This window comes from Callithrix jacchus, chromosome 5, assembly GCF_049354715.1.
Source record: "Callithrix jacchus isolate 240 chromosome 5, calJac240_pri, whole genome shotgun sequence".
NCBI lineage: Eukaryota > Metazoa > Chordata > Mammalia > Primates > Cebidae > Callithrix > Callithrix jacchus.
The window spans coordinates 15,225,810-15,253,430 of record NC_133506.1 but is presented as its reverse complement, the minus strand read 5'-3'; the positions used below and the strand labels follow the sequence as shown (position 1 = coordinate 15,253,430).

The 27,621-nt window shown below is 38.3% G+C and overlaps 1 protein-coding gene across 1 annotated transcript in view; it reads left to right on the top strand.

Moving 5' to 3' along the window:
• Positions 1 to 6,883: 6,883 nt before the first annotated feature.
• TMX4 (thioredoxin related transmembrane protein 4) overlaps positions 6,884 to 27,621 on the top strand; it is a 44,101-nt gene continuing 23,363 nt past the window's right edge. The window contains exons 1-3 of the mRNA XM_002747347.7: positions 6,884 to 7,199; positions 15,787 to 15,902; positions 27,042 to 27,087. Of these exons, the coding sequence (XP_002747393.3) occupies positions 7,024 to 7,199; positions 15,787 to 15,902; positions 27,042 to 27,087 (338 nt within the window). The 5' untranslated portion in view covers positions 6,884 to 7,023. The remainder of the gene's footprint in view (positions 7,200 to 15,786; positions 15,903 to 27,041; positions 27,088 to 27,621) is intronic.

The following is a 27,621-nucleotide window of genomic DNA, read 5'->3' as shown; positions in this document are numbered from 1 at the left end:
TTTCTCACTATGTGCATGGAAAAGGTTTCATTTTGAGACAGCAGAGATACAAGACTTAAGCAATGTGTATTGTGTAGACCCTGCCCAAGGTATAGCTTCTCTGGAGAGTCTGTTAGTTCCAAGGTCAATTTTGCATGCAGGAGAAATTAGCTTTTTGAGTTAAGCCTCTGAGATTTTAGGGATTTTTTTTTAACTGCTGCATAAGTCTATTTTATCCTGACTAATATATGACCTTTAACATATATAAATACCCATAAACATATGATTATTTATTTTTGGGGGTTTTGTTTTTTGATTCTTCATTCTGAACCATTTATTTATTTGCTTCTTCTCATGCCAATACTTCCCTTTAATCATACTTCATAGTAACTTTATAGCAGATTTTAATACCTAAGAGGACCAAGACCTACATCATGATTTGTTTTCAAAATCCTGTTGACTGGTCTCAGGCATTAACTTTTAAGGTAGATTTTTATAATTCTATAGAAGATAACCTGGTGAAATTTGCAATGGTATTGCATTAAATTTATAGCTTACAGATTAATTTAGGATAATTGCCATATAATGTCCTGTAGCTTTTTTCCTATGTCTTGTATATTTCTATTAGTTTTTTTAAACATAGGAGTTTTTTAAAAGCTATTGAATGAGATCTTTGTCTATATTACATTTTAAAGTTAATTCTAAGCAGTGTACAGGAAAATAATTGATTTGTATGTTTCTCTTGCATGCAACTGCTCTTTTCCTCAGCTCATTCATTAGTTCTGAAAATAATTTTTGCACCATGATATTGTCCTGGGATTATTTCTTAGAGGCTTATCATGTCTTCTGGATTTGTCTCTAGGCACAAGCCTGGGTGCAATTCAGTGTATTTTCATCATTCATGATATCTTCTACCATCTGGTTCTAGGAAATATTACTGTGTCCTATTTAAATTCTCCATTCTACTTCTTGTTCCTGTAAGGCATTTAGCAAATCTGTTTGTGTAATTACATTTTTGTACTATTATTACTTTATAGACTAATTTTACAGCCTTGCTTAACTTATTTAATATTTCCATACTGGTTTTACCATCTTCAATAGGAAAACCTTTGTATATTATAACGATACCCTATTAATATAGGGTTTGTAATCTGAATACAATCTTCTTACCTCTCACTGATTATCCTCCTAAGATCAAGTCCTGACTGACCAGTTTTATCAAAGTCACTGTCGATAGCTCTGTATTAAAATTTTCTATGAGTTTTGTCCTTCTTGGTAAATCGTTTCCCTACATCCATTATTCAGGGGTAAAATAGATGTTTTTACATAAGTCTCAGCATATGCTTTCGAATCTTTTTTGAATAAGCTTAACAAAAATTCTGTAACATTTGATGAGCACTTAAATACCAAGGGATCAGGCTTGAGAATCATTTTACAGAAGGTAAAAAGGGAGAGGAAGTTGCTACTCTGCTCTCTGAAAATATCACCTCCCCTCCAAAATAAAGAACTCTCAGATGCCCATACATAAGTAGTCAAAGGAAAACAGTGAGTTAGTCAAAACAGGCTAGATTATGCCGCAGTGACAATTCCAGATTTTCAGAGTGGCCTTTTGATAGGGCATGGCTGCAATTCATTTTGTTGCTTCTTATTAAAGGGTAGTCGAATTCCTCTTCCCTTTAGTCTGGGGTGTCCTCAGGGCCTTGACTAATAGAATGAGGTAGAAATGCCATTCTTAGACCTCTGGAGCAATGCAGTTTCCATCTGACCTTCTGGAAACTTTTGCTCTAGAGAAATTAAGTATGACAGACCTCAAAGTGCCATGCTGAAGGAAGCCGAAGCTAGCCCCATAGAAAGAACGTGTGGGCGGTCGGGCGCGGGGGCTCACGCCTGTAATCCCAGCACTTTGGGAGGCCGAGGCGGGTGGATCACGAGGTCAAGAGATTGAGACCATCCTGGTCAACATGGTGAAACTCCGTCTCTACTAAAAATACAAAAAATTACCTGTGCACGGTGGCGCGCGCCTGTAATCCCAGCAACTCAGGAGGCTGAGGCAGGAGAATTGCCCGAACCCAGGAGCGGAGGTTGCGGTGAGCCGAGATTGTGCCACTGCACTCTAGCCTGGGTGACAACAGCGAGACTCCATGTCAAAAAAAAAAAAAAAAAAAAAAAAAGAAAGAAAGAAAGAATGCATGGGTAAGAGTAATGCCTGTACAGTCCCCAGCTGTTCCAGCCAACCTACACTAAGAGCCAGAAGTGAGTGAAAGGGACTTCAACTAATTCTGGCCTCGGTCTTCAGGTGTCTGCCACCGTATAAAGGAATACAAGCAAATATAGCCCAGCTGAGCTCTGTATCCTCCAAAACCATGAGAGGTGAGTTTTGGGGTGGTTAGTTAGGCAGCAATACTTAACCTGAATAGTCTATCATAGTGAAAATTCATTTCTTGCCTATGTAAAATCCTTTTTTTTTTTTTTTTGAGACAGAGTCTCGCTCTGTTGACAGGGCTGGAGTGCAGTGGCGCGATCTCGGCTCACTGCAACCTCAGCCTCCCCGGTTCAAGCAATACTCTTGCCTCCGCCTCCAGGGTAGCTGGGATTACAGGCACGCACCACTGTTTTTGTATTTTTAGTAGAGACGGGGTTTCATCATGTTGGCCAGGATGGTCTTGATATCTTTACCTCGTGATCCACCCGCCTCGGTCTCCCAAAGTGCTGGGATTACAGGCTTGAGCCACCGCGCCCAGCCATAAAATACTTTGAAGAATCAGGGAACCACCCAGTTCTGCTGTTCTCCGTGAGGCAGCTGAACAATTTAGGTTGCTCTGGTTTTGTAGACTCTTTGATCATGATCTTTTCTCTAAAATTTCCACAGCAGGAGAACAGCACACTGGGACATTCTGTGCTGGTGATTAAATGCTTCACCCTGGGAATGATACATACCCACCCCTTCCATTCATAGCCCATTGGCCAGAGCTATTCATATAAATATACCTAACTTCTAAGAGGTGTAGGAGCATACTTCTCTGTGGGGTAGGGAAAGAGAGGGAGCTAGATATGCATCTACCACACTTTCCCCCCTCTCCTGCTAATGATGTTATCTCATCAGAGTCCTAGGAATTCCTTTGCTTACCAGGAACCACATATTTTTGTGTAACGAAAGCTGTCTTGCAGTGCCACCATTACTCTGGGGACAAAAGCCCTTTCTCCTGGTACCAGGTACCAATATTCTTAAAACTGTAATTCCATGTTTTAAACATGAACATGGGTCACATACTGGCCTAGCTATCAATTACAACATAACAAATTGCCCCAAATCTTAGTGGCTTAATATTATATAGCAATATTGATTCCCTCACAGTTTCTGTGGGTGGAGGTCCCAGCTAAGCTAAGCTGTGCCTCCGGGTTCTGGGTCATTTATAAGGCTCATTTGTCTCAAGAGCACTGGTGACAGATTTGCTTCTAGGTCACTTGTGGTTGTTTGAAGATCCAGTTCTTTGAGGGCTGTTGGGCTGGTCTCAGGGCCTCAGGCTGGAGACCTCCCTTGGTTCCTTGTCACATGGAACTCTCCACACAGAGTCACAGAGTAAGCATGCAAGAGGAAAAGAAGTTTCCAGCAAGACAGAAGTTGCAGGTTTTCGTAACCTTATCAGAGAAGTGATAACACATCAGTTTTCCCATCTTCTGTTAGAAGTGAGTCACCAGGCCCAACCCACACTCAAGAGGGAAGAATCACCCCAGGGGCTGAATACCAGGAGGGAGAGATCTCAGGAGCAGTGTCAGAAGCTGCCTATCCCAAGGACACCTATGGGATGGGTATTCTGCAATACAGGGGACACAAAGATATATAAGGCAAAGCCCTTGACCTTGAAGAGTTTTTTTTTTTTTTTTTTTTTTTTTGAGACTCTTGTTATCCAGGCTGGAGTGCAATGGCGCGATCTCGGCTCACCGCAACCTCCGCCTCCCAGGTCCAGGCAATTCTCCTGCCTCAACCTCCTGAGTAGCTGTGATTACAGGCACGCGCCACCATGCCCAGCTAATTTTTTGTATTTTTAGTAGAGACAGGGTTTCACCATGTTGACCAGAATGGTCTCGATCTCTTAACCTCGTGATCCACCCGTCTCGGCCTCGCAAAGTGCTGGGACCACAGGCTTGAGCCACCGCGCCCGGCCCTACCTTGAAGAGTTTTTAAGAGTGGTTGGAGGAGTGAGGGTAGAGGGTGATAACTACATATATTTGCATTACACTATGAAAGGTATATGGTGATGTTATTGTATTAGTCTATTTTCACACTGTTGATACAGACATACCTGAGACTGGGTAATTTATAGAGGAAAAAGAGTTTATTGGACTTACAGTTCCACATGGTGGGGAAAGCCTCATAATCATGGTGGAAGGCAAGGAGGAGCAAGTTATATCTTACATGGATGGCAGCAGGTCAAAAGAGAGAGAACTTGTGGACAGGGAAATTTGTGATAAAACCGTCAGATCTCCTAAGACTTATTCACTATCACAAAATAGCACGGAAAGACCTGCCCCCATGATTCAATTGTCTCTGTGTAATGGAGTTCCTTCCATAACATGTGGGGATTATGGGAGCTACAAAGTGAGATTTGGATGGAGACACAGAGCCAAGCCATATCAGTTACACAGAAGAGCAACTGGATCTGAGAAGAGACAGCAGCTCATTCTGCATGAGCTATCGGAGGTACAGTGTGGGCTACATGATAGAGATTGAATGATTCACTGGACAACAGAAGAAGAGTGTTCCAAGCAGAACATAGGGGCAAGGAGACACTGAAATACACAATGTGCTTTGGGAATGGGGAGTAGCTTTGTGTTACTAGGACACAGGGAATTGTGGGAACAGTGAAATGTAAAGTGGGCAAAATTGAAGCTGTACTGTCATTGTGTATCAAACTAAGTGAATTTGACTTTAGGAAAAATAGAGGCATTACAGCATATTGTTGTCTCCAGATGATGATATTAATGTTGGCAATATTGTTGTGGCAAAAACTGCGATTATGTTTGCACCAACCTAGTACATAAGCTTTTTGAGTCAGCATATTATTCTTATCTAATATAATCTTTACAGACACCTTTTTGGACCAGTTCTATCACTACCTGCATTTTAACACAACTTTGGTGTTAACTCGTTTTAGCCCCAATCATATAGCTAGGAAGTGTCAGGGCTGAGATGCCAATCGCAGTCTGACAGCAGCAGCTCCCTTACCCTGGTCTGTGACTCCTCACCACAAGGTCACTCCCACACTTTCTTGCTACCATCGTTAGTCAGAAGGCCAAAAAACGCAATCCTTAAACCCCACAACTTTTGTTAGAGACAGGAAGTGCTTCCGTAACGGCTATCTTTCATGCTGCAGATGCTCTTTCTTTTTAGCTTTTCATTTTGTAAATTTTCTAACATATGCACGAGTAGGTAAAAATAGCAAAATGAACTTAGTTTCAACACAGACTGACATTGCGTCACTTACCTTTCACCTATCTTCCCTCCATTCCCTACATTTTATTTCTGGAGTATTGTAAAACAAATTCTAGACATCATGTTACTTCATCCATAAATATCTCACTATCTATACGCAATAAAGACCTTTAAAATATAGTTATCACATCTTTACACCTTCAGCAAAGTTAATAGTAATTCTTTAATATCAGATGCTATTTTAAAGAACTTTTTAAACCAATTACATATTCCATACAAAAAAGTTGCACTGAAAGTGATAGAATGATAGAATTACTGTTTATGAATCATTGCTTTTTACAAGCACAGTAAAATGTTTTCCATCGAGTTTATGGGATTGATGTGTATGTACTTAGTAACAGTGAGTCTTAGTAGCATTCACTACAAAAACATTTTCTTAAATTCCAATAATTTGTAAACCCTTGAGAGTGTTTTATTTTAATGATAAGGGCTGGGTCCACACAGTTTTTAGCTAATACTAATTAATGCATAATCCAGACTAGATCTTCTCCTCAGGCAAAATCAGTTTTCCTCTCTTATAAGTACTGATTGAAGTTTGCTCTCATGTGCTCTGAAGTACTTTTAGTCACATAGCTTCTCTTTGTTTTAAGCCCAGGGCAGAAACCACATCCTTTTCATGATCTATTAACCACATTACCGAGGTTCATGGTTTGCACACCTAGTAAACACATAAAAAGCACGCTTTGAGAAAGCTTCTTGATCCTCTCATTATAATCCAGTCTTACATATTAACGGTATGGTGGTCCCAAGGTACAGATTCATCTAATGTGACCTGGAAGGAAAACTGGAAATCACTTAAGGCTACCCTCATTTTAGATCTGACAAAACTATAGCCAAGAGAAACGTGAGGTCCATTTTACTGCAGGTGGCAATAGTCTTAACTGACTCATTTTGTTGGTTATAGGACTCATGTTTTTAAGAGTTTCTATAAAATTAACATTCTTTTTGTAAAAAACAAACAATGCAAGTGCATAGCCTAGTTTCATCAAATCCTCAATTAGTGATACTTCAATATACACATGCAGAGAGTAAATTTTCCTCTCCAGCAAGAGATGCTCACCACGTCCCTTCATTTTTCATTAAACATACGTGTACTTTGCAGTTCGCTGCTTTTATTTTTGCTGTCATTGAAGAGGGGATGGATTTTAAAATTACTGGCCACATTTCCCTTTAGAGAAGCCCACACGTGCCAACCCTGCCTTTACTGGAGCCTTAGCAGCAGCGCTGCATGTTCTAACTTAGGCAACATTGGGTCATCTGTTTATTGTCAGCTTGGCGGTCAGAAGAAAGGGCGGCGGTTGCCGAGGCAACCGACACCCCGGGCAACGGCAAGTGGGCGGGAGGGGGCGTGGCCACGACGGGCAAGCGACGACAGGAGGAGGCGTCCGCCGCGGCGTTGCGAGCACCGCCAGTCTGCGCGGCCGGGCGTAGGCGGGGTGGCCCCAGCGTCTCCGGCAGCTTTGAAAAACCAGGGCGGGCGAGCGCGGCTGAGGGCTTGGCCGCTGACTTTCCCCACACTCCCGGCCGAGGAGCCTCGCTCCGCGCCCAATATGGCGGGTGGGCGCTGCAGCTCGCAGCTAACGGCGCTCCTGGCTGCCTGGGTCGCCGCGGCGACGGCTACGGCAGGCCCCGATCAGGCCGCGCTGCCGGCAGAGCAGAGCCGGGTCCAGCCCATGACCGCTTCCAACTGGACGCTGGTGATGGAGGGCGAGTGGATGCTGAAATTGTGAGTGTGTCCGCCCCGCACGCCGCAGTATCCTCGGCCGTCACCCTCCCAAGCTCGCGCGGCCCGCTAGCGATCTTGCATTGCCGCTTGGGATCAACCTAAAACCCCGGACCCGCCCTGCCATCAACCTGAGGCGGCGGGACCGGGCCGCTCGCGATCCCACACTGACACTGGGCTAGACTTGGGGCCCTGGACCCGCGGTGCCAAAACCCTGCGGTGCTGGTGCCGGGGCCGGGCCGCTGGCGCCGCGCATGCGCGCCCAGCCCTCGAAATGACAGCCGAGTGCAGAGCGTCCCCTTGCTTTGGGGGAAGGTGTTTTGGGGATGGAGTGGGCATCTTCCCAAAGGGAGGAGAGGGGAAGGGAGAAAATTTGCAAGCTAACAGTGTGGTTTTAGATATAGGTATGCATTGGAAGAGACACCACAGTCATTCAGTGACATCCATGTGCAGTACGAATACATAGCACAGGCTAGTTAAGTTACCTGTTGAAGGAATTGCAGCACGGTGAAGGCAGGCCGTTTGTATCATAGTCTTCCGTTTGAAGACCTTGAGATGTCATTGTGAAAATAAAACACAAACATGGATGCCATTTCAGTTTTACAATAAGATTTCAAATAAATGTTGATATTATAACTTTTAAAGGTAGAACTTTCCGGGTAATATAATAATTGTGCTTCTGTCAAAAAGAAAAGAATGTACACATTACCTCTTTTAACAACAGAGGTAAATCTTGGATAGTGCCTTTTCTTTCAGGAGAAAACTATACTTTTGAGTTAGGAGAAAGAAAGAAATTTGTTGATCATAGTTTAAACTTCTAACAGGAAGTGACCATTTGAAAGAAGGCTTGCAGTGAACGGTGGACAGATGTCTGAATGGGCTTGAAACCATCATGGTGGGCTTGCAGGGAATGAAGAATGTCTGAGTGGTTTCAGGCAATCTGTATACTACTATTCAGTATTTATGTTGAAGACACAGACACAAATTGGATCTTTCCTTTATCCAAGACCAAGTTTTGATTCTTTCCATTTAGATTGCAAGCGTCTACGGAGTGAAAACCTCAGTGTGAGAGCAGAGCCAAAATTTATGTCACATAGCAGATTACCTTGCTCAAAATTACCTTGCATATCACCCCTTCAAATGTTCATTTACCCCTTGGTCACAAAGAAGGGGAAATTTTAGACCTCAAAATGAAATATCCTCGATATCATAATCAATGGGAGCTGTAGACACGAACAAGTTATTAAAATATTCCACTTAACTATTTTTGGAAAGAGGCGAGGGTGTCATATTCTATTTGAGAAACTTTAAAAATAAGTGGAGCTGTATTAAGACTGCTTTGTAATAATTTTAAGAGTTTTAGATAAACTATGTTTTGTCAGCCAATACTACAGAAAGTTCTCTTTTCAGTAGGTGCTTACAAAATGGACTTTTTCCTAGATGTCAGTTTTCAGGGTAAAACTGAGTTTGTGTATATATGTAAGGAAAGTTAAAACAGAAAGGCCTCCTCATGTTTAATGACATCAACTCCTTTATGGTTCTTTTTGGAATTGCTTTTTTTTTTTTCCTAATAGAATTAAAAACACTAAAGCCTCAATAAGTTTTTAAATGAGTGACAGCCAACAAATCCTATGTTTGGCTATGCTGATGATTTAAATTTTACTTTTTTATGAAGGTATAAACATAGTAATCAATTGCTCTGCGTTTGTCATATATCCAGTTGTATGGCATATGCTTGGGCTGTGATGCAAGATGAGTCTTGTAATCTGGAAGTAAGCCGTGTAGACACAAGGTCATTTTAGTAGAAGTTCTCTTTTTTATCAAGTGCACTTCAGAATAGGTGACTAGGAAGCAAGGCTGTAAAGGAGAGTTGATCTAAACCATTCCATCCAACTTCTTTTTATGTACTAGAACCCAAGTGCTCATCCTGAAGAAATATTTTGGTTCTTACCTATTTGTGATTTTTTCTGTATTATTAGGTGATACTCTTCCTCCTTGCTGTGAAAAAAAATCCAATATTTAAAATAATATAAAATTCATTATAGCCTCAGTATCACTATAGGCCTGTTGTCAGTTTCAAATAATTCATTCAAATAGCCTGTAAGTTACCAAATTTGTTTTTTGATGTTTGTAACAGAGAAAAACAAATTGTGTTAGCTTCATGTTAACACTTTATTCACATGAAGTGGTCATACGTAAATGGAAATTGTTAGGAGTTCAAAGATGTCGTTCTTTAAAGAAACAGATTGAGAAGCTTTCTGCTAACATCAAAATGTATTTATTACTTTGAATGACAGTTCTTTATTTGTTCATTTGCTTATATACTCTCTTTCTCCTGGGAATTTTTTCTTTTATATCCCATGTCATACAGATCCCCTCTAGTGTAATTTCTGTTTATGTTGGCATAGACAATTTATTCTTAAGAATCTAGCAGTATTTGTCACCTCTAAGACATAAAAAGCCCCTATTATGAAATTAAATTTGGTTATATTTTCTTTGTCTTTCTAACAGTCCATCTTTGGATTCTTGCAATTGAATTTACAATGTGTTTAAAATGTATCAGTTAAAAGTATATTTGCAGTAATTCACCATTTCTATTCTGATGCTTTTAGAAATCTGAAAAGTTCCTCCAATACTACATGCATTTTCTTTAATGCTTTGGGTTTATTGTATACTCGTTTGCCCTTTTTCTGAATTAGGAAAAGTGATCTAATCTTTAAATTACTTTCTGATGCATGCTTTTCTCTATTTCTGTTGCTTGATACTACTCCTCATTCAGTTCCTTTGCAACCTTTTGCTACTTTCAACACTTGCTTGGCTCTCATTATATCAGTCCTGGAGAAATGACTTTTGTTCTTTTGAAACACAGAAGTATGTAATATGATACATTCTGGTGGCTTTTTCCACCCAGAAGAAATAGCCAAGTGGCTTGATTTTGATCTTCAAACTGATAATCAGAGGAAAAGCATGTCTTTGGGTTAATTTACCTCTGCAAAGCATATAAATCTTTATAAATTATTGCCTTTTCTGATTTTTGTTCTTGGGATGATCATGTTTCAAAATTAAAATTAAACTCCTGGTGATAGATCAAAGCTTTGTTTATTTCTGTAGGACCTCTGGGTTTTAGTATTGTCTTTCCAGTCTTCCTTTATACATGGAGAGAATGTGTTGAACATCATTGCCTTAGCTTGCCCATGTGAAATAGTTACAGTTTTTTGCATTTTAATACATTGCCTTGAGGTCTTGATGGAATGTTTGAGAGAGAGTCATTAAATGTTTCTATGTCAGGTTCAGTGTTGGGGACCTGGGAAGGTAAAGAAGAATGAGGTTTCCAAGAGATTGGCCTACTGTGCTCTGAAGGAAATATGTTGTGTAAGTTATGTTCATTTATTTAGTAAATTTTTCCTGAATGCTTCCTCTGTGTTGGACATTTATCAGTGCTTCCCAACAGGGCACTATTGGCATTTTTGGTGGACAGTTCTTCGGTGTGTAGGGATGGCCCACGTGTTGCAGAATCTTTGGCATCCTTGCCCATTATATTGTAGTAGTAGTCTCAGTCATGTGACATCAAAAACTTATAGCTCCCATCCCCTGTGCACACTACTAAATGCTTCTAATTGAAAACCACTGCTTTAGGTACTGTTATTGGTATTTAAAAACATGCAAATGTTGGATTTTAGATAGTCTCCACAAAGGGTTTAAAGTCTCATTAAAACTTGTCACACTTATCACCTGCATCTGCCTCCTCCACTTCCTCCTCCTCCTCATCAGAATGACACTTAACAGTTAGTTGCTTACATCACATGTTTCAAATACTATTTTATTTGATCATCCCAGAAATCTAGTGAAGAATTATTATTCTTATTCTTACCGACTAGGGGAGATTAAAAAAAAAAAAAGATTTAAGCTTTGGCTAATGCCAGATCCTTAGTAAGTAGTGAGCAAGGCCATAACTCTAATGCCGGCCTGAGCTTTGCAGGTTTTGATATGCAGTTCCTAGTTCTTGTGGGGAGCCTGGAAGGAGGCACAGAACCTGGTTGACTCTTGCTTAGGCCCTCGTCTGGCCAGCAACCTGACTCACCTGAGAGGAGGCCTTGTTCTTAAAGGATTCAAAGGCCCATCCAAGCTCTTACCACCTCTCTAGTTTCTGCAAGTAAAGAACATTTTAGTATATGCCCATTCTTGACACTGTTCACCACTTAAACAGGTGTCCTGCCCCCCCAACATCCCAACGTGCAGGAAAATTCTATCTCATTATGCTTTGGTTGTGTCTAGCAGGGTCCTGTCACAAGTAGTAGTTATAAATTTATTTATATACTTTTGTACTAGGTCTTTCTTTGACTACCTCTATTCTAAGCTTTTAAGTAAAGGAACAAGGTTATTTTTTCCTTCCCTGTTTATCTCCAGTGCTTTAATAACTCACAAGTAGTTCATGTTCAAAAAATACTTTGTGACTAGATAAATGAGTGAATAATAGACTAATTGTTCTTTTAATCAGGCACTTCTTCAAGCATATCACTGAAGGAGACATCTTTATATATCTTCTGAAGTCTTAAGGATAATTGCTGTCATCTCCCATGGGGTCACTAATGGAATATTTATTGTGGTGGCCTAGGACTTTACTGGCTCTGTTCTAGGTGCAGGTGATGCAGCAGTCCCTACTTTCCTGGAGTGTTAATTCTAGTGAAAAATCATGAATTTCACTTTTTCTAGCAGTGTTATGATTTTCATAGAGCTGCTAGTTTTTATGTTTATCTTTTGTGATAGCATGTTCTAGAAATTATTGTCCAAATAAATAAATTTGAGCATAAGACTTTCAATTCATGAGTCATTCCACAATTTGCCCAAAAGAAGAATGACACTTGAGGTAGTTAAGACTTCTTTTGTTGACATTTTGATTTAGTTTCCTTTATTAAGTTGTAGAAAGATGAATCTAGCATACCTTTTTCCTCTTCATTGTTACTGAGTACTCTGAGCATTTTAATCAAAGTAAGTTCTTCTAAGTGAAAATTGACTGGATTTGTTTTTGGCCATCTCACTTCTGCACGGAAAGAAAAAGGAGAAAAGAGTGCACTGAGAAACACTGGTGAAATTAGAGTCAAAACAGAAGAAGAGTTCTTTATTGGTAAATAAAAATTTATCATAAATAAAATTTCCTTTCTAGGAAATATAATTCAGCCCTTCTCTGAAATATTTGGCGTAGCTAATGAAATCTTACACCAAATTCGGTAAGTTCATGGAATTAAAGATTCAGGGTCCTTCACCTTACATCAGGCAGGACCTCAGGTCACTTTGGACATGAATACTAACATGGAAAACAAAAGCATGCTGTTGAATTTCATTTCCCAGAAATGGTTAAAAACTGCACTGGTATATACGTTGGTGTAATTTAGCAGAGCTTTTTGGCTATCTGGAATATATTTCAAATATCTTTATGAAGTTTACTAATTTTACATACCATTGTGACCTGCAAACGAGTCAACAAAAGTGCAGTAGAAAAGATACTGATTTACAGTTTCTCTGACTATAATGGAGCTAACTGCTCTTGGAGGCTCTTAAGGATTATGTGTAAGAGACAAAGTTATGGTAGGTCATATCTCTTACAGTTCTTAGGATAAGATTGCCAGTGTGCACTAATTTGAAATAACTACTAATGAAGATCATGTTCATGTTCTTTTTGATGTTTAATTTATGCATATATACATAAATTATATATATATATATATATATATGTGTGTATGTATATGTACACGGTGAGAGAAGAGCATGAAGGTCACATGACTTATCCTTGCATTCATTTTGTCCCTGGAGGTATTTTACTTAGTTTCTAAATTTTTGCACAAATTACTGTTCTTTATATACGAAAGAATACTAAAAACGTTAAAAACTGCAGCAACAATGGACCAGTTCCCATGCTAAGGACTCAGAGCTGGCTTATCTCTGCCACTGAAAACTGGGCACATTCCAACACAAATCAGCTCTGGTTAAATCTGTGAAATAATGCCATTAACAGTGCCACAGACCAGTGAATAGCAGCTATGTAGAAATGGCATATCTAAAATTACCTCAATGGCATATCTGAGGATGTATTATAATTGTATATCTGAACGTCAGTTTCACCATTAAAAAACGTATGTAATAGGCTATCTAGAGATTAAAGCCTGAGATTTTTTAAATTATGAAATTTGCATGATTTAATAATTACTGATGTCAAAAATGTGCCTCTGACTTATATGCAAAGAGAATCTAGGGAAATAAAGAGGATCTGAAGTTCATTATGTTACACTTCAAGATAGTTTCCTTATTCTTGTTACTTTCCTATAACTTCTCTCTTTCTCCCTCTGGGTGTTAGTGTAGAGTTTTATAATCTTTGATGATTTTTATCAAAGAAATACCTCTCTGGATTCTTGCTCTGAGTGGTCCTAAGCAAGTCTGTATACCTGCTTTGTCTGTTTGGCAGTGAGGCTGTAAGGTCAGATGAGCTAATGCATTGTAAAAATGTCTTGGACCCCAAATAATATTACAAATGTAATTTGTATTAATGATTGCTCCTATTAAAGCAGTATGTGCCTGCTTCATATTTCATCTAATCTCTCAATAACCTTTTAAGATAGCTACCATAATTATCCCATTTTACAACTGAGGAAGCTGAGGCATGGAGAGATTATTAACCTGCCCAGAATACCATGGTTAATTCCTGGTTGATCTTTCTGATTGCTCTGGCAGAGCTCTTATCCAATATCATGGAATGCCTGTTGAAATTTACTTAATAATTCAGAATTCCTTTTTTTTCCCCTAAAGTTTGCCAACTGCCTGAGTCTCATCTGTTACTTCGATATTTAGAAACTACATAGAAAGTAACTATTTTCTCAGATGAAGAATATGATTTTCATTAAAGTTGATATAATTCTTTATTCAGCAAATGTTTATTGAACACCTACCATATATCAATAATGTATTTTTTTCCCTGGAAATAGAGAGTCACGAATGTTTTACAAAATCCATATTGAAAGATGTCTGCAGATTATTTTGTTATTCCTTTCTTCTGGATCTCAGAATTTGGACAGTGAGCTCTAATGGGAAGATTAATGAGGTTTTAGCATGATCTTGGAATCAGCTGTAAAGTAGTCTTTTCTAGAAATGGTGAACAGCTGTGCTTGCTAAGTCTTGCTGCTTCTGGGGCCTGGCTGGAGAGAGTAATGAATGCTTTGGCTTTGGGTAGGTAGCCAGTTCTCTTTTGGGTTCTGCCTAATTTTCAATACTTTTCATGAAATACATGCATTCCTTCTCCTAGTCTTGGCTTTTTAACCCTGAACTCCTCTTTTATAATGTGAAAGATCAAAATCTTGCCCAACTTCAGCTTTCTGTTTTTATTTTGTTGTTCAGCAAAGTTGGTTTGTGTGTGTAATTGCACTGATTTTTTTGAATGGTACTTATCAACATGCTTTTTGTACAGTTCAAAATGTTGAGGGGATTTGTAAATAGTGACCTGACAGGCACCTTTGAGCCTAAATCTTGTTAGAGGATTTGATCAATTTTTTTACTTTTCCCTTACTTTGCTTCCCTTCTTAAGGCGTTTTGTGTGTGAGAGTGTTATATTTTGTTGGCAGGCATTCTTTTCTACTTTCTCTCCCCTGGCCCCTTTCCTCCCTTAATACAAACATAATAGGTGCCACATTTTGTAAATAACAATTCAGGAATGGAACAAATGAAAAATAAATTGGAGAACATTGACATTTTAAAAATGCTCAGCCTGCTCATCCACAAGTTGGTATATTTCTCTATTGATTCAAGCCTTTATTATGAAAAATGTTAAACAGACACAAAAATAAGAGTAGTAATAGTGTTTGCCCCAATGCTTCTCTCTGTTCATCTCTGGATGGTACCATCCACAAGGAGAGGAGGCACCAAATCTCCTTCACAACTGTTGCCTCAGCTTCTACTATAGTGCTTTCTTAGTATTTACTGAATGAAAAATTACTGTAAAAAGTAGAGTTCTGACTTGAAAGCCAAGGTATTTTTAACTGCTGCTAAATTTAAGACAGTGTTGGATTAGAGCTGGTTTAGCCTATAGCTTCTACTTTCCTTTTCAGAATAGTTCAGAATTGCCATAGATCTTGGAAACATTGTTGAGGATGCTCAAGCAGCAGATCTGATCTCTGCCCATCAGATCTGTAGCTTTGATGGATTTGAAACCGGTTTTGCTGGTTTAGGTGCACCCTGTGAAAATTATCCTCCTTTAGTGAGGCAGTAAAAGGAGTGCTTCCCCTCAAAAATCAAAAGCTATCTGGAGAGTAAGAAAATTGTACTACTAACATTGAAATAAAATGTTTATGGTTAATAATAGTTATTGGAAATATTCTCAAACTTTGGCCAATTTTTTTCCTATAGAATTGACATTCATACATTAAATCCTAGGGGAGAACAATGTGCTTCTGGTTTTCTATATTAAATGACTTTGGAAAAGCCTCCTTTTATAATTCTTCTTTCTAAGAATTTATTTTTTAATTTAAATATTCTATTACTCTAGTTTGTTTTACAGATTTTTTCCCATATGTTTATTACTATAATTCTTATTCTTCTCTTCTAGTTATGCCCCATGGTGTCCATCCTGCCAGCAGACTGATTCAGAATGGGAGGCTTTTGCAAAGAATGGTGAAATACTTCAGATCAGTGTGGGGAAGGTAGATGTCATTCAAGAGCCAGGTACCGTAAATGTTGAACATAAACTGCAAAAGTTTAACAACTTTTTATTTTGAGTTTTTTCAAGCATGTAGAAACATTGAGAGTCTAGGATATTGATTACCCATGAACTGGACACCTTTAATTAGCAGATTACATTTTGGCATACCTGGGTCTGTCTCTGCATGTGTGTGTTTGCACATACGTATTTGCATATATATTTCTGTTTTTATTTTGCTGAACCATTTGAAAGTAAGTTACAGACATTGTGATAATTTACCCTTCAATTCTTCAGGATGTTAATCCCATGTGTCTTTTTTTTTTAACAGTTTTTTGACTGAGGACTCAATCATGGTTCATAAATTATGTTTGGTTGTTACATCTTTTTACTCTCTCTCAATTGACAGTTATCCCCCATTTTAAAAGTGACATTGATATTCTGAAAATATCAGGCTAGGATTTTCCTAGGTGTTTCCTTATGGTAACATGTAACTTAAAAGGATATTAACTCATATGAGCATTTTCTACAAACTGAGAGTTTAGGTGCCTGATTTAGGTTAGACATTTATGGCAAGAGTATGTCATAGATGATACTGTGACTTCATATTACATCATTAGAAGGCACATGCTGTCCCTGTTAGTAGTACTGTTAAGCTTAAGCACTTGGTTATGGTGATGACACTAAGTATCTCAATTATGAAGAAAGGATCCCACACTGTGATTAGCAAAGAATCATCTGGGATGATTCTTTGGGGTTTTAAGATCCATGTTGCTCTTATCTGAATCAGTTACTGTGATTCCAGAAGAGAAAATTTCTAATTCTGTCATTCTGTCTACACTGATTAGCTGTGAATCATATAATTTTTCATAAGAAATAGTGATTTTTACCCTGAGGACTGGAGAGATACAGAGACTTTTACATTCTGAAAAGATATATACAATAAATTTGTATTTGCATTCTTTGTTTTTGAGACTGAGTCTCACTGTGTCATGCACACTGGAGTGCAGTGGTACAGTTTTGGTTGCAGCAGGAGAATTGCTTGAACCTGGGAGGCAACCTCCTGAGTAGCTAGGATTACAGGCATCAGCCACCTGGCCTGGCTAATTTTTTTTTTTTTGGTAGAGTCAGGGTTTCACCATGTTGGTTAGGCTAATTTCAAATGCCTGACCTCATGATCCGCCCTCCTCGGCCTCCAAAGTTCTGGGATTACAGGCATTAGCCACTGTGCCTGTCAGTGTTTGCAGTTTTAAAATAACTTTATATTATATATAAATTGAGAAGTTGGTCTTTTATAATCTAAATCTCCAAAATTTAGCTATTTTCAAATTTATTTCTATTTTTATTTATTTATTTTTTTATTGCATTTTAGGTTCGGGGTGCATGTGAAGAGTATGCAAGATTGTTGCATAGGTTCACACATGGCAGTGTGATTTGCTGCCTTCCTCCCCATCACCTATATCTGGCATTTCTCCCCATGCTATCTCTCCTTAACGCCCCATCTCCCACTGTCCCTCCCCTATTTCCCCCCAACAGACCCCAGTGTGTGATGCTCCCCTCCCTGTGTCCATGTGTTCTCATTGTTCAACACCCACCTATGAGTGAGAACATCCGGTGTTTGATTTTCTGTTCTTGTGTCAGTGTGCTAAGAGTGATGGTTTCCAGGTTCATCCATGTCCCTACAAAGGACACGAACTCATCATTTTTTATGGCTGCATAGCATTCCATGGTATTTATGTGCCACATTTTCCCAGTCCAGTCTATCATCAATGGGCATTTGGGTTAGTTCCAGGTCTTTGCTATTGTAAACAGTGCTACAGTGAACATTCGTGTGCATGTGTCCTTATAGTAGAACGATTTATAATCCTTTGGATATATACCCAGTAATGGGATTGCTGGGTAAAATGGAATTTCTATTTCTAGGTCCTTGAGGAATCGCCACACTGTCTTCCACAATGGTTGGACTAATTTACACCCCCACCAGCAGTGTAAAAATGTTCCTGTTTCTCCATATCCTCTCCAGCATCTGTTGTCTCCTGATTTTTTAATGATCACCATTCTAACTGGTGTGAGATGGTATCTCAATGTAGTTTTGATTTGCATTTCTCTAATGACCAGTGATGGTGAGCATTTTTTTCATATGTTTTTTGGCCTCATATATGTCTTTTTTTGTAAAGTATCTATTCACATACTTTTCCCACTTTTGAATGGGCTTGTTTTTTTCTTGTAAATCTATTTTAGTTCTTTGTAGATTCTGGATATTAGCCTTTTGTCAGATGGGTAGATTAAAAAAAATTTTTTTCATTCTGTTGGTTGCCAATTCACTCTAATGACTTTCTTTTGATGTGCAGAAGCTGTGGAGTTTGATTAGGTCCCATTTGTCTATTTTGGCTTTTGGTGCCAATGCTTTTGGTATTTTGATCATGAAGTCCTTGACTACACAAATGTCCTGAATGGTTTTGCCTAGGTTTTCTTCTAGGGTTTTTATGGTGTTAGGTCTTATGTTTAACTCTTTAATCCATCTGGAGTTAATTTTAGTGTAAGGTGTCAGGAAGGGGTCCAGTTTCTGCTTTCTGCACATGGCTAGCCAGTTTTCCCAACGCCATTTATTAAACAGGGACTCCTTTCCCCATTGCTTGTTTTTGTCAGGTTTGTCAAAGTCCAGATGGTTGTAGATGTGTGGTGTTGCCTCCAAGGCTTCTGTTCTGTTCCATTGGTCTATATCTCTGTTTTGGTACCCATACCATGCTGTTTTGATTACTGTAGCCTTGAAGTATAGTTTGAAGTCTGGTACTGTGATGCCTCCCACTTTGTTCTTTTTGCTTAGAATTGACTTGGCTATGCGGGCTGTCTTTTGGTTCCATATGAAGTTTAAGGTGGTTTTTTCCAGTTTTGTGAAGAAGGTCATTGGTAGCTTGATGGGGATAGCATTGAATCTGTAAATTACTTCAGGCAGTATGGCCATTTTCATGATAATGAGTCTTCCTAACAGTGAATATGGAATGTTTCTCTATCTGTTTGTGTCCTCTCTTATTTCGTTGAGCAGTGGTTTGTAGTTCTCCTTGAAGAGGTCCTTTACATTCCTTGTTAGTTGTATTCCTAGGTATTTTATTCTCTTTGTAGCAATTGTGAATGGTAATTCATTCTTGATTTGGCTTTCTTTAAGTCTGTTATTGGTGTAGAGGAATGCTTGTGATGTTTGCACATTGATTTTGTATCTCGAGACTTTGCTGAAGTTGCTTATCAGTTTCAGGAGATTTTGGGCTGAGACTATGGGGTCTTCTAGATATAAAATCATGTTGTCTGCAAATAGAGATAATCTGACTTCCTCCTTTCCTATTTGAATACCCTTTATTTCTGCTATTTTCAAATTTTAATAGTCATCTTTTTTATTGACGTTCCGTTTATACCTACTGCATCCCTGCATCCTTTTACAAGGGCAAAAAGAAGATGGGCGTATTCATTTTCTATAATAAACTGTGTGTTCAAAACACACAAAGTAATGAAGTACCGGTTAGTTGGACAACAAAATGGATGATATATGTTAAAATTGATGTGTCAGCAAACCCATGGAGCGAGATTTCTATTAAAAGCCATGTATCCTCATGCCTCTATCTTTGTTAGCATTTGAAGCAAATCCACCTGTCTGCCCTCCATCCAGAGATGGGCAATTATAGCTATTAGTTCATGGTTTTAGCTGTTAAAATTAGTTATTCTGTTTGGAGGCTAAATCGTTGCAAATACATTTTTGCTGGAAACTTGCTTCATCTTTAGAGTTTAAGTAAAATAAAATCAGGTATAAGACTTGTTAATTACTGTGCACCAGGCACATTTTATGATGGGTTTCTTAAAAAGGCAGCTTGTCAATTTACATTTCAATAATTTGGTATACCTGCCCTGAATTTATAGCATGATTTGAATTAAAAGAATTAAACAGCCTTGGGATGGGTTCACAAATCTAATGTTTAGTTAAATATACTCTTTCCTTTTAAAAATGTAGACTTCAGCTATTTTTAACATTGTGAATTGATTAGGTTTTCTTGATAATGAAGTAAGAGAGAAATTGATTTTAAGAATTATTTTTAATACATTCAGGGTTGACTTGGTTTTATGTATATCTAAGCTATATATACTTGAAATACTCATTAAAGAAGAAGGGAAGACTCTGGTATTCTGTAGGAATACTGAAAAAAATTCTAATAAAAGATGATTATTTTATGTGTTTGAACAATTTTTTATAGGCAGAGGCTCTAGAATTATTTTTTTTATTTTATTATTTTTTTAATTTTTAATTTAATTTTATTTTTTTTTTTGCCAATCAGTTTGGGCTTATGAGGTTGCTCAGGTTAGCCTTGAACTGATGACCTCGCCTTCGCGAGCGCCATGACCTCCGGCGGGAGCCACTTTGGACCCCCTAGAATTATTTTAAATGAAAAAAATTTAAAAGTTCAACTCATAAATAAAAAATAGGAGATAAACTTCTACATGCATGATTATTCAAGAGACCTGTAGAATATTTCATTTAAGATTATACTGTTTTAAATTTATAATTTTACTTTGAATTACAAATTTAATGCTTTCAATTAATTTTTTAATAGTGATTAGAAGTAATGTGTTTATTCAACAAGTATTTGAGTTTCTTTTTTTTTTTTTTTTTTTATTTTGAGATGGAGTTTCGCTCTTTTTGCCCAGGCTGGAGTGCAATGGCACGATCTCTGCTCACAGCAACCTCCGCCTCCTGGGTTCAGGCAATTCTCCTCCCTCAGCCTCCCGAGTGGCTGGGACTACAGGCGCGCACCACCATGCCCAGCTAATTTTTGTATTTTTAGTAGAGACAGGGTTTCACCTTGTTGACCAGGATGGTCTTGAGTTTCTACTGTAAGTAAACAGGCTGTGTTCTAGATACCAGTGATAGAAAGGGGAATAAGGAGAATAGAGGCCTGGCTCCTCATTGAGCTACTGTAGTGGAGGAGATAAATAGTAATAAAAGAAAACTGGCAAATAATGTCAAATGTTGGTAAGGGATATGAAGAAAAATTTGGATAAAAATGTACAAAATTTACTTTTTCAATTTATCAAAAAACCTATTTACCTAGAGGTCTTGGTAAATTGAGGAAGTAAATTTCAACAAGCTTTGTGGGAGGAGCATTCCAGGCAGAGCAAACACCACGTGTAGGAAGCAGCGTACTTGCCTTATTTGGGCAACAATATGACAGTCAGTGGAGTACTTGAGATAAATGGGGATGGAGAAGTAGCTGTGGATGACACCCTATGAGGTCTTGTTGGTTATGGCGAGAAGTTTAGATTTTCTACAAAGTATGGATAGGGAGCAACTGGAAGATTGGAGCAGAAGAGAAGTATGATTTATATTTTAAAATAATTCCTTTGGCAGCTATGTGAAAAACTTGACTACAGGGTATCAGAAGGAAGCAGGGAGAATGGTTAGGCAGTAAATCAGTAGTCCAGAGTTGCGAAGGTGATGACTTGGACTTGTAACAGCAGTGGTAAGTGGTTGGATTTGAGATACTAGGGTTTTCTGATGGATTGGTTGCCAGAAGTGGTGGAAAAGGAGGAAATGGAGAAGACTGAGGAGAAGTAGGTTTGGGACAGGGGCTAAGTTTGGGATGCTAAATAGACATCCAAATGGAGATGAACTACAGATGTAAGTCAGTGTACTTGGCATTTGGAGCTAGAAGAAAAATTCAGATTATTGAGGATCTGTGTGTGCTAGAGCAGTGAGAACTGGTCACTGCAACATTTAGAAGAAAGAAGTTGTGGCTGGGTGCGGTGGCTCATGCCTGTAATCCCAGCACTTTGGGAGACCGAGGTGGGCCGATCACCTGAGGTCAGGAGTTCAAGACCAGCCTGGCCAATATGGTGAAATCCCGTCTCTACTAAAAATATAAAAATTAGCTGGGCATGGTGGTGGGTGCCTATACTCAGGAGGCTGAGGCAGGGGAACCACTTGAACCTGGGAGGCATAGGTTGCAGTGAGCTGAGATCATGCCATTGTACTCCAGCCTGGGTAACCAGAGTGAAAGACCATCTCAAAAAAAAAAAAAAAAAGGAAGTTGCAGCAGAGGAGGGAGTACCAGTGAGATAAGAGAGGGAGAAGTAGGAGGTCTGGAAGCCAAGTAAAGAAGAGTGTCTTATGTGGTACTAACTCATTGGCAAGTCTTTGGGGCAGCTTGCTTCTATCTTGGAAACTCTTTCTTTCTTTTTTACAAACTCTGATGTCTTGAATGAACTGTAGAAACCTATGGAAATGATATTATTTTTCCCCATAGTTGAACACTTTACTGTGTATTTCTGTATACACATTTCTGTTTGGTTGCGGCTCTTCCTTAGTATATTCTTGCCTTACCACAGAAGCACTAGTAAGGAATAATTTCAATTCTTTCCCTGTAAGTAAAATTTAAAAAGAGGGGAAACAATAATTTTGAAGTGTTCATGTATACTCTTTAGTTATCTTTTACCTTTTCCATCAGTATATCTAATAAGAGATTCTTTTAAGTATTTTAAACAAAATAAGATTTCAGACTTATCAATGAAATGGGAAAAGTTTCCTTGTCCCCTCGAAGGGTGTGCAATGGGGTGTGGCTTGCTTCTTCGGTGCCTGGTGGCTCAAACCTCTAGGGTTAACGTGCAGATGGGCAGGCTGTGGGGCTCCAATTCCATGGCAGTGTATAGTGTTGAATGTTTACAGCTAAAGCCCCAGTGGGTGAGTGTTACTGTGTGCTCTTTCAATTTAACCATCTGTAAGTGGCTTGTGTTAGCTCAGTTAGACACCCTTGCCTTATTGAAAGGACAGAGGGCTTTCTGTATCCTGGGCTTTCTTGCCTTGGTGTGCCAGAAGAATCAGATCACATGTGGGCTTGGAGAATGAGTGCAAGGTTTTAATGAATGGAAGTAGCTCTCAGTGAGGTGGATGGAGAGGTCAGAAAGGGGATGCAGTGGGAAGGTGTTGGTTTTCTGCTGGTATGTGCTTCTACTGGTGTGTCCTTCTAAAGGCATGCTCCTCTCAGTGTCTTCTTGATATTCAGCTGCCTGTGTGTTCTTCTGCCGATGTGTTCATCTTGACACCCAGCTGCTTGTGTGCCTGCTAGAGACTAGGGATTTATATATGCACAGGATGGGGGTGTGGCGGGCCAGAGTGGTCTTGGGAAATGCAACATTTGGGCACAAAAACAGAAATGCCTGTTCTCACCTAGGTCCATGGGCACAGGCCTGAGGGTGGCGCCCTCTCCACAGATGGTCCTTCCCTTCCCAGCACTTCCCTGCCTGTCTCCTGTATTATCTCCTCTATAGAGACTATAATCATGTTGAATTTTTATGGCTGAGATGTAGAAGCCAAGGAAAGGACATCCTTTAGATTAGGTTATATTACATTGCCTGTTTAATACTACATAGATCAGGTGATGTTTCAGTTGAATTGACTTTGGGAAATTAAATTTAATGAGTATTAAAGTTTTCTGTTCCATGCGGATGAGCTTAGTTGTCAAGGACAGGAAAACAGCAGCTGCTCATAGATCCCCGTGGGTGATGACTATTTCACTAGATTAGAGGTAAGCCAGACTCCTACCACAGCCAAGAGTCAGAATTCTTTTTAAAACTACTCATTAATGCAGAAGCCAGTTTAGTTTACTGTGCTTCAGTTAGTGTTATAGTTTTAATTTTATAATTTAAATTTTATCTTGTGTTCCATTATGATGACAACCTTATTTCAATCTCAAAGGTAAGGCTAACTCTTTTTTTTTCATTGTGTTTTCCTTCTGCTACCCTCTTCAGTGATAATAACAACATTTAGTGAGCATTTAATTCAGCCTGTATTTGTGTTATACCCTTACATGCATTTTAGCTTCCTAACAACCCTTTGAAGAACAAACTGTTTATCTCTGTTTTACTCAGAAAACTGAGGCTAGGAGAGGGTTAGTAACATGAGAAAGGTAACACAGCTAATAAATAGTATAACAATAGCTAATAAATAGTATAACAATAGCTAATAAATAGCTATTAGCTATCTCTGTTTTCCTGATTCTGAACCTGTATAATCTCTGTTGTGTTTTGGCTTATCAAAATGTCATTTTCTATCATATTTCTGTTCTTTCTGTAAGCTTTTAATTTTGCTTTCTTTTGCTGCATGTGTTTCAGATAAGTTTCTGATACAAAGTTAAAAATCTATCCTGCATTCTCCATTTATGCCCTTTTTATGTTGCTTCACAGCCTTCATTTTAAAGTGGAAGTGACCCTTAAAGCAAAAAAGGCATGCAGAAATTTTGGAAGTCTTTGTGGCCTAACTTTGTTTTTTTTACGGAAAGGCTTAGGAGTACAGTTGTTTCTTCTAAGCTTACTGAAGTTTTTGCAGTGATCTATTACGTTAACCCTGAAACAAACTATTATAATGTTCAAATTCTTTGTCAAGATCCACGTTTAACTGTGTTTTTAAACCTTGAAGCCACAATCTCAGATGGTACTTCTGTGTTCCAAGGTGGTCATGTTTTAATTTTCAAGTGAAGAACATCTCTCTTGACCCTTCATAGAATCAGTGTTAAAGGTCAGAAGACATTTTTGGAACACTGAGATGAAACCCAGAGCTTTTGGGTGTCTTTTAGTCTCCCAGAAGTGACTTTTTTTTTTCTTAAGTTGAATTTCTTATGGTGTTGAGGATTTAGTATTATGTCATCATCCAAGGAAGACTTCAGCTATTCTGGATTTTGTTGTTGATTTTACTGAATATATCCTTACATGACACAATGCTATTCCAGACAGCACACCGAACTCATCTGAGTTGGATGCTGCAACCTTATTATTAATATTCCACATAGGTTGTCATTTGAAGAAATATTGACAAACATAAATGAAAGTAATCTTGAGGTGATATAATTTATTGATCTTTATTTTAATAAACATTAATTGATGACCTTGTAAATTGGTACAGTAGTAACTGAAACAGCATGGCAATTCATATCAAGAGACATAAAGTTATTGTACCCTTTAATCTGGCAATTTTGGGAATAACCGACCTGTTACTCCTTTTAGCATGAACCAGAATGCTGCAGAAAAATCTCAGAGACCAACCAGTACTTTGTTGCTTTTTCTTTGTACTCACTGATTTTAATGGGCATATTTATTTGTAAAGATAATTTATGTTTTCTGAAATAAGGTGCAATTTCCAAAAGACTTAAAACTAAAGGCTTCTGATTCTGGAAATGTTTTATATATTGTATAATTGTGTTTTAAATTTTTTCTACTGATTGATTCTTTATTGCCATAGCCAGTGATGACTAAGAACATAAAAAAGATTTTAAAGAGTAAGTTAAAAAATCACTTTAAGTGAAGCCTAATATTTAGTAGAAATCTTGTCTAAATTCAAGTAAAAAACTCTAAGAAGTGATGAGATACTATTTAACTTCGTCTTTCCATTTTAAAAAGCCATCCAGATAAAATATACATCCCTAATAGCAAAACTGTCCCTGGATAAAATTTTTGGCTGGTCCTCAGAATCTATAGCTAGGTAAGAAGTAATATATGAAACTGTTTGTAATAATTATCTGAAACTAAAGGCATATACTAGTTTTTTAAAGTATTTAGGAATAACAATGCTTTTTCCCCTGGCAATTTAGAGTTGGAAGTATATTGTAGAATGCCCTTGTTCCCCTCTAGGGTGAAACTCCAAGCAATGTCACAGCTGAAAATGCGCTTAGAAGTGCTTGTTACAATCCTCAGTTGACCTCTTTTCAGGTCACTTATGTTTATATTTCTGGTGATGCAACTTTTTCTTCCAATGTACAATGTCAGATTTTTGTAGTAAATGTTTCTTTTTGTGACATTGGCTTTTACTACTCCGGAGTACTGTGTTTCCTCTTAAATACAATTGAGATCTTTTGGAATCCACTTGGTCTGAATGAAATAAAATAGAGAATTCTTTAAGAAGACTCATCATTTGTTGCTAAATTATGAGAAATATAAAATAGGTAAAAGCAAATTTCCTGTATTATTAGAAGTAAAGCTTCAGTGTTTTCAGTTGCTGGTGACTACAGAGTTATATAATTCTAGCAAATAATTTGAATAGATATTTGATTTTGTCCACATTATTTTACAGTGGGAAAGGCAGCTGTGATGGGAAATGTTAAAGTGATGCCGATGTCATTCTTCCATGTTGGCCAGGAGGATCCTTAAGCTTTCATTCTCTTTACTAATTCTTGGTGCCCATGCAAATATTATTTATGTATAACATTTAAAGGGCAGGGATCTGTTCTTTATTCCTAGTCTCATTCAGCACTTTTTTCATGCCCTCCCCCACTTTTTTTTGATATTTTCATTCTCTGTTTGTGGTTGTTATTGTGAAATTTGAATAAGTATTTTCCCTCTGCTACTAGACCATAAGCTCTGTGACAATAAAGGTTGTACATGTTTTTGTTCATCCATGTGTCTTGAGCAGTTACCACAGTCTCTAGAACAAAGAAGGTGCTTGGTCAATATTTGTTGAGGTACTGAGGGTTTTATTTATCTTTGTCTTTACGTGCACATAGCATAGCATTTTGATATGTACTTAGTGTTCAGTAAAGGTTTGCTAAGACAGATTGAAAAAAATGCTTTTCACATATATTATACATGATCTTAAGCATTTCATTTTACTTATTCTTTTTAAACTGATAACTGTTAGAAGCATTCGTGTAGTTTGTTGAGTCCTTCACTATGTACCCAGCACCATGGTAAGCCTAATACTTGACCTAATCTAACTTTAGAATAATTAAGTGAGGCATTTATACACACATTTTACAGAGAAGGTAACTGAGACTCAGAAAGGTTAAATTATCTAAGGTTATAAAGTTAGTAAATGGGGAAGTCAGTATTTAACTTTGCAAAACCCCAGTTTGCATGACTCTAAATCCTATCCCTTCAGCCTCTCTACAATCCAAGTGATGCTCAAACCTGGAAATTCCAGGATAACACACTGAAGATAAGCAACTTGTATGTCAGTTACTGGAAAGTGTTAGGTAAATAAAAATGGGTAGAAATGAAATTTCTGTAAGTCAAAAAATAATAGTAAATGGGAATCAATAATTGCAAGGATTTTAATAATGTGATTATGAAAGTGACCCCAAGAATGCTTTTTTTGGAGGACTTAAGTGTAACTTTTGTTCTGTTTATGCTTCTTGTAGGTTTGAGTGGCCGCTTCTTTGTCACCACTCTCCCAGCATTTTTTCAGTAAGTTTAAATAATCTTCTGGTCTTGCAAAGATTAGAAATCAATAGATGTGTACCAGGAATTCTAAGTTGTCTTCCATGACTGCCGTTCATTCGGCTTAACATGTGAGAGAAACAAGGCTGGTGTGCTCTGAGTGAGAGCTGAGACAAGAGAAGCTTGCCTGGAGTGCTGCAGGGAAGGAAATCCTAATGTTGGGCAGGGGCAGGTGGGTAGGAGGAGTCAGAGATTTCTCTGATGATATCAGAGGTGGGACAGTTCTTAGTATCTAAGTAGGAATGGATTAAATTAACAAGGTAGAGAAGGTCTTTCCAGTTAAAGGAGATAGCATATAAAAGCCCAAGAGAAAAGAGGTACCTTTTGAGAACTTTGAACTGGTTCTGTATGGCTGGACCACAGATATAGCTGGATCATGCTAAGTGATGAGGCTAAAGAGACTCAGTTACAGGCAGGCGAAAGACTGGAAGAAGTGGATTAGAGAGATAACTAGGAGGTGGGATCAATGGGACTTGGTGGCTGATTAGCCATGGGAAGAAA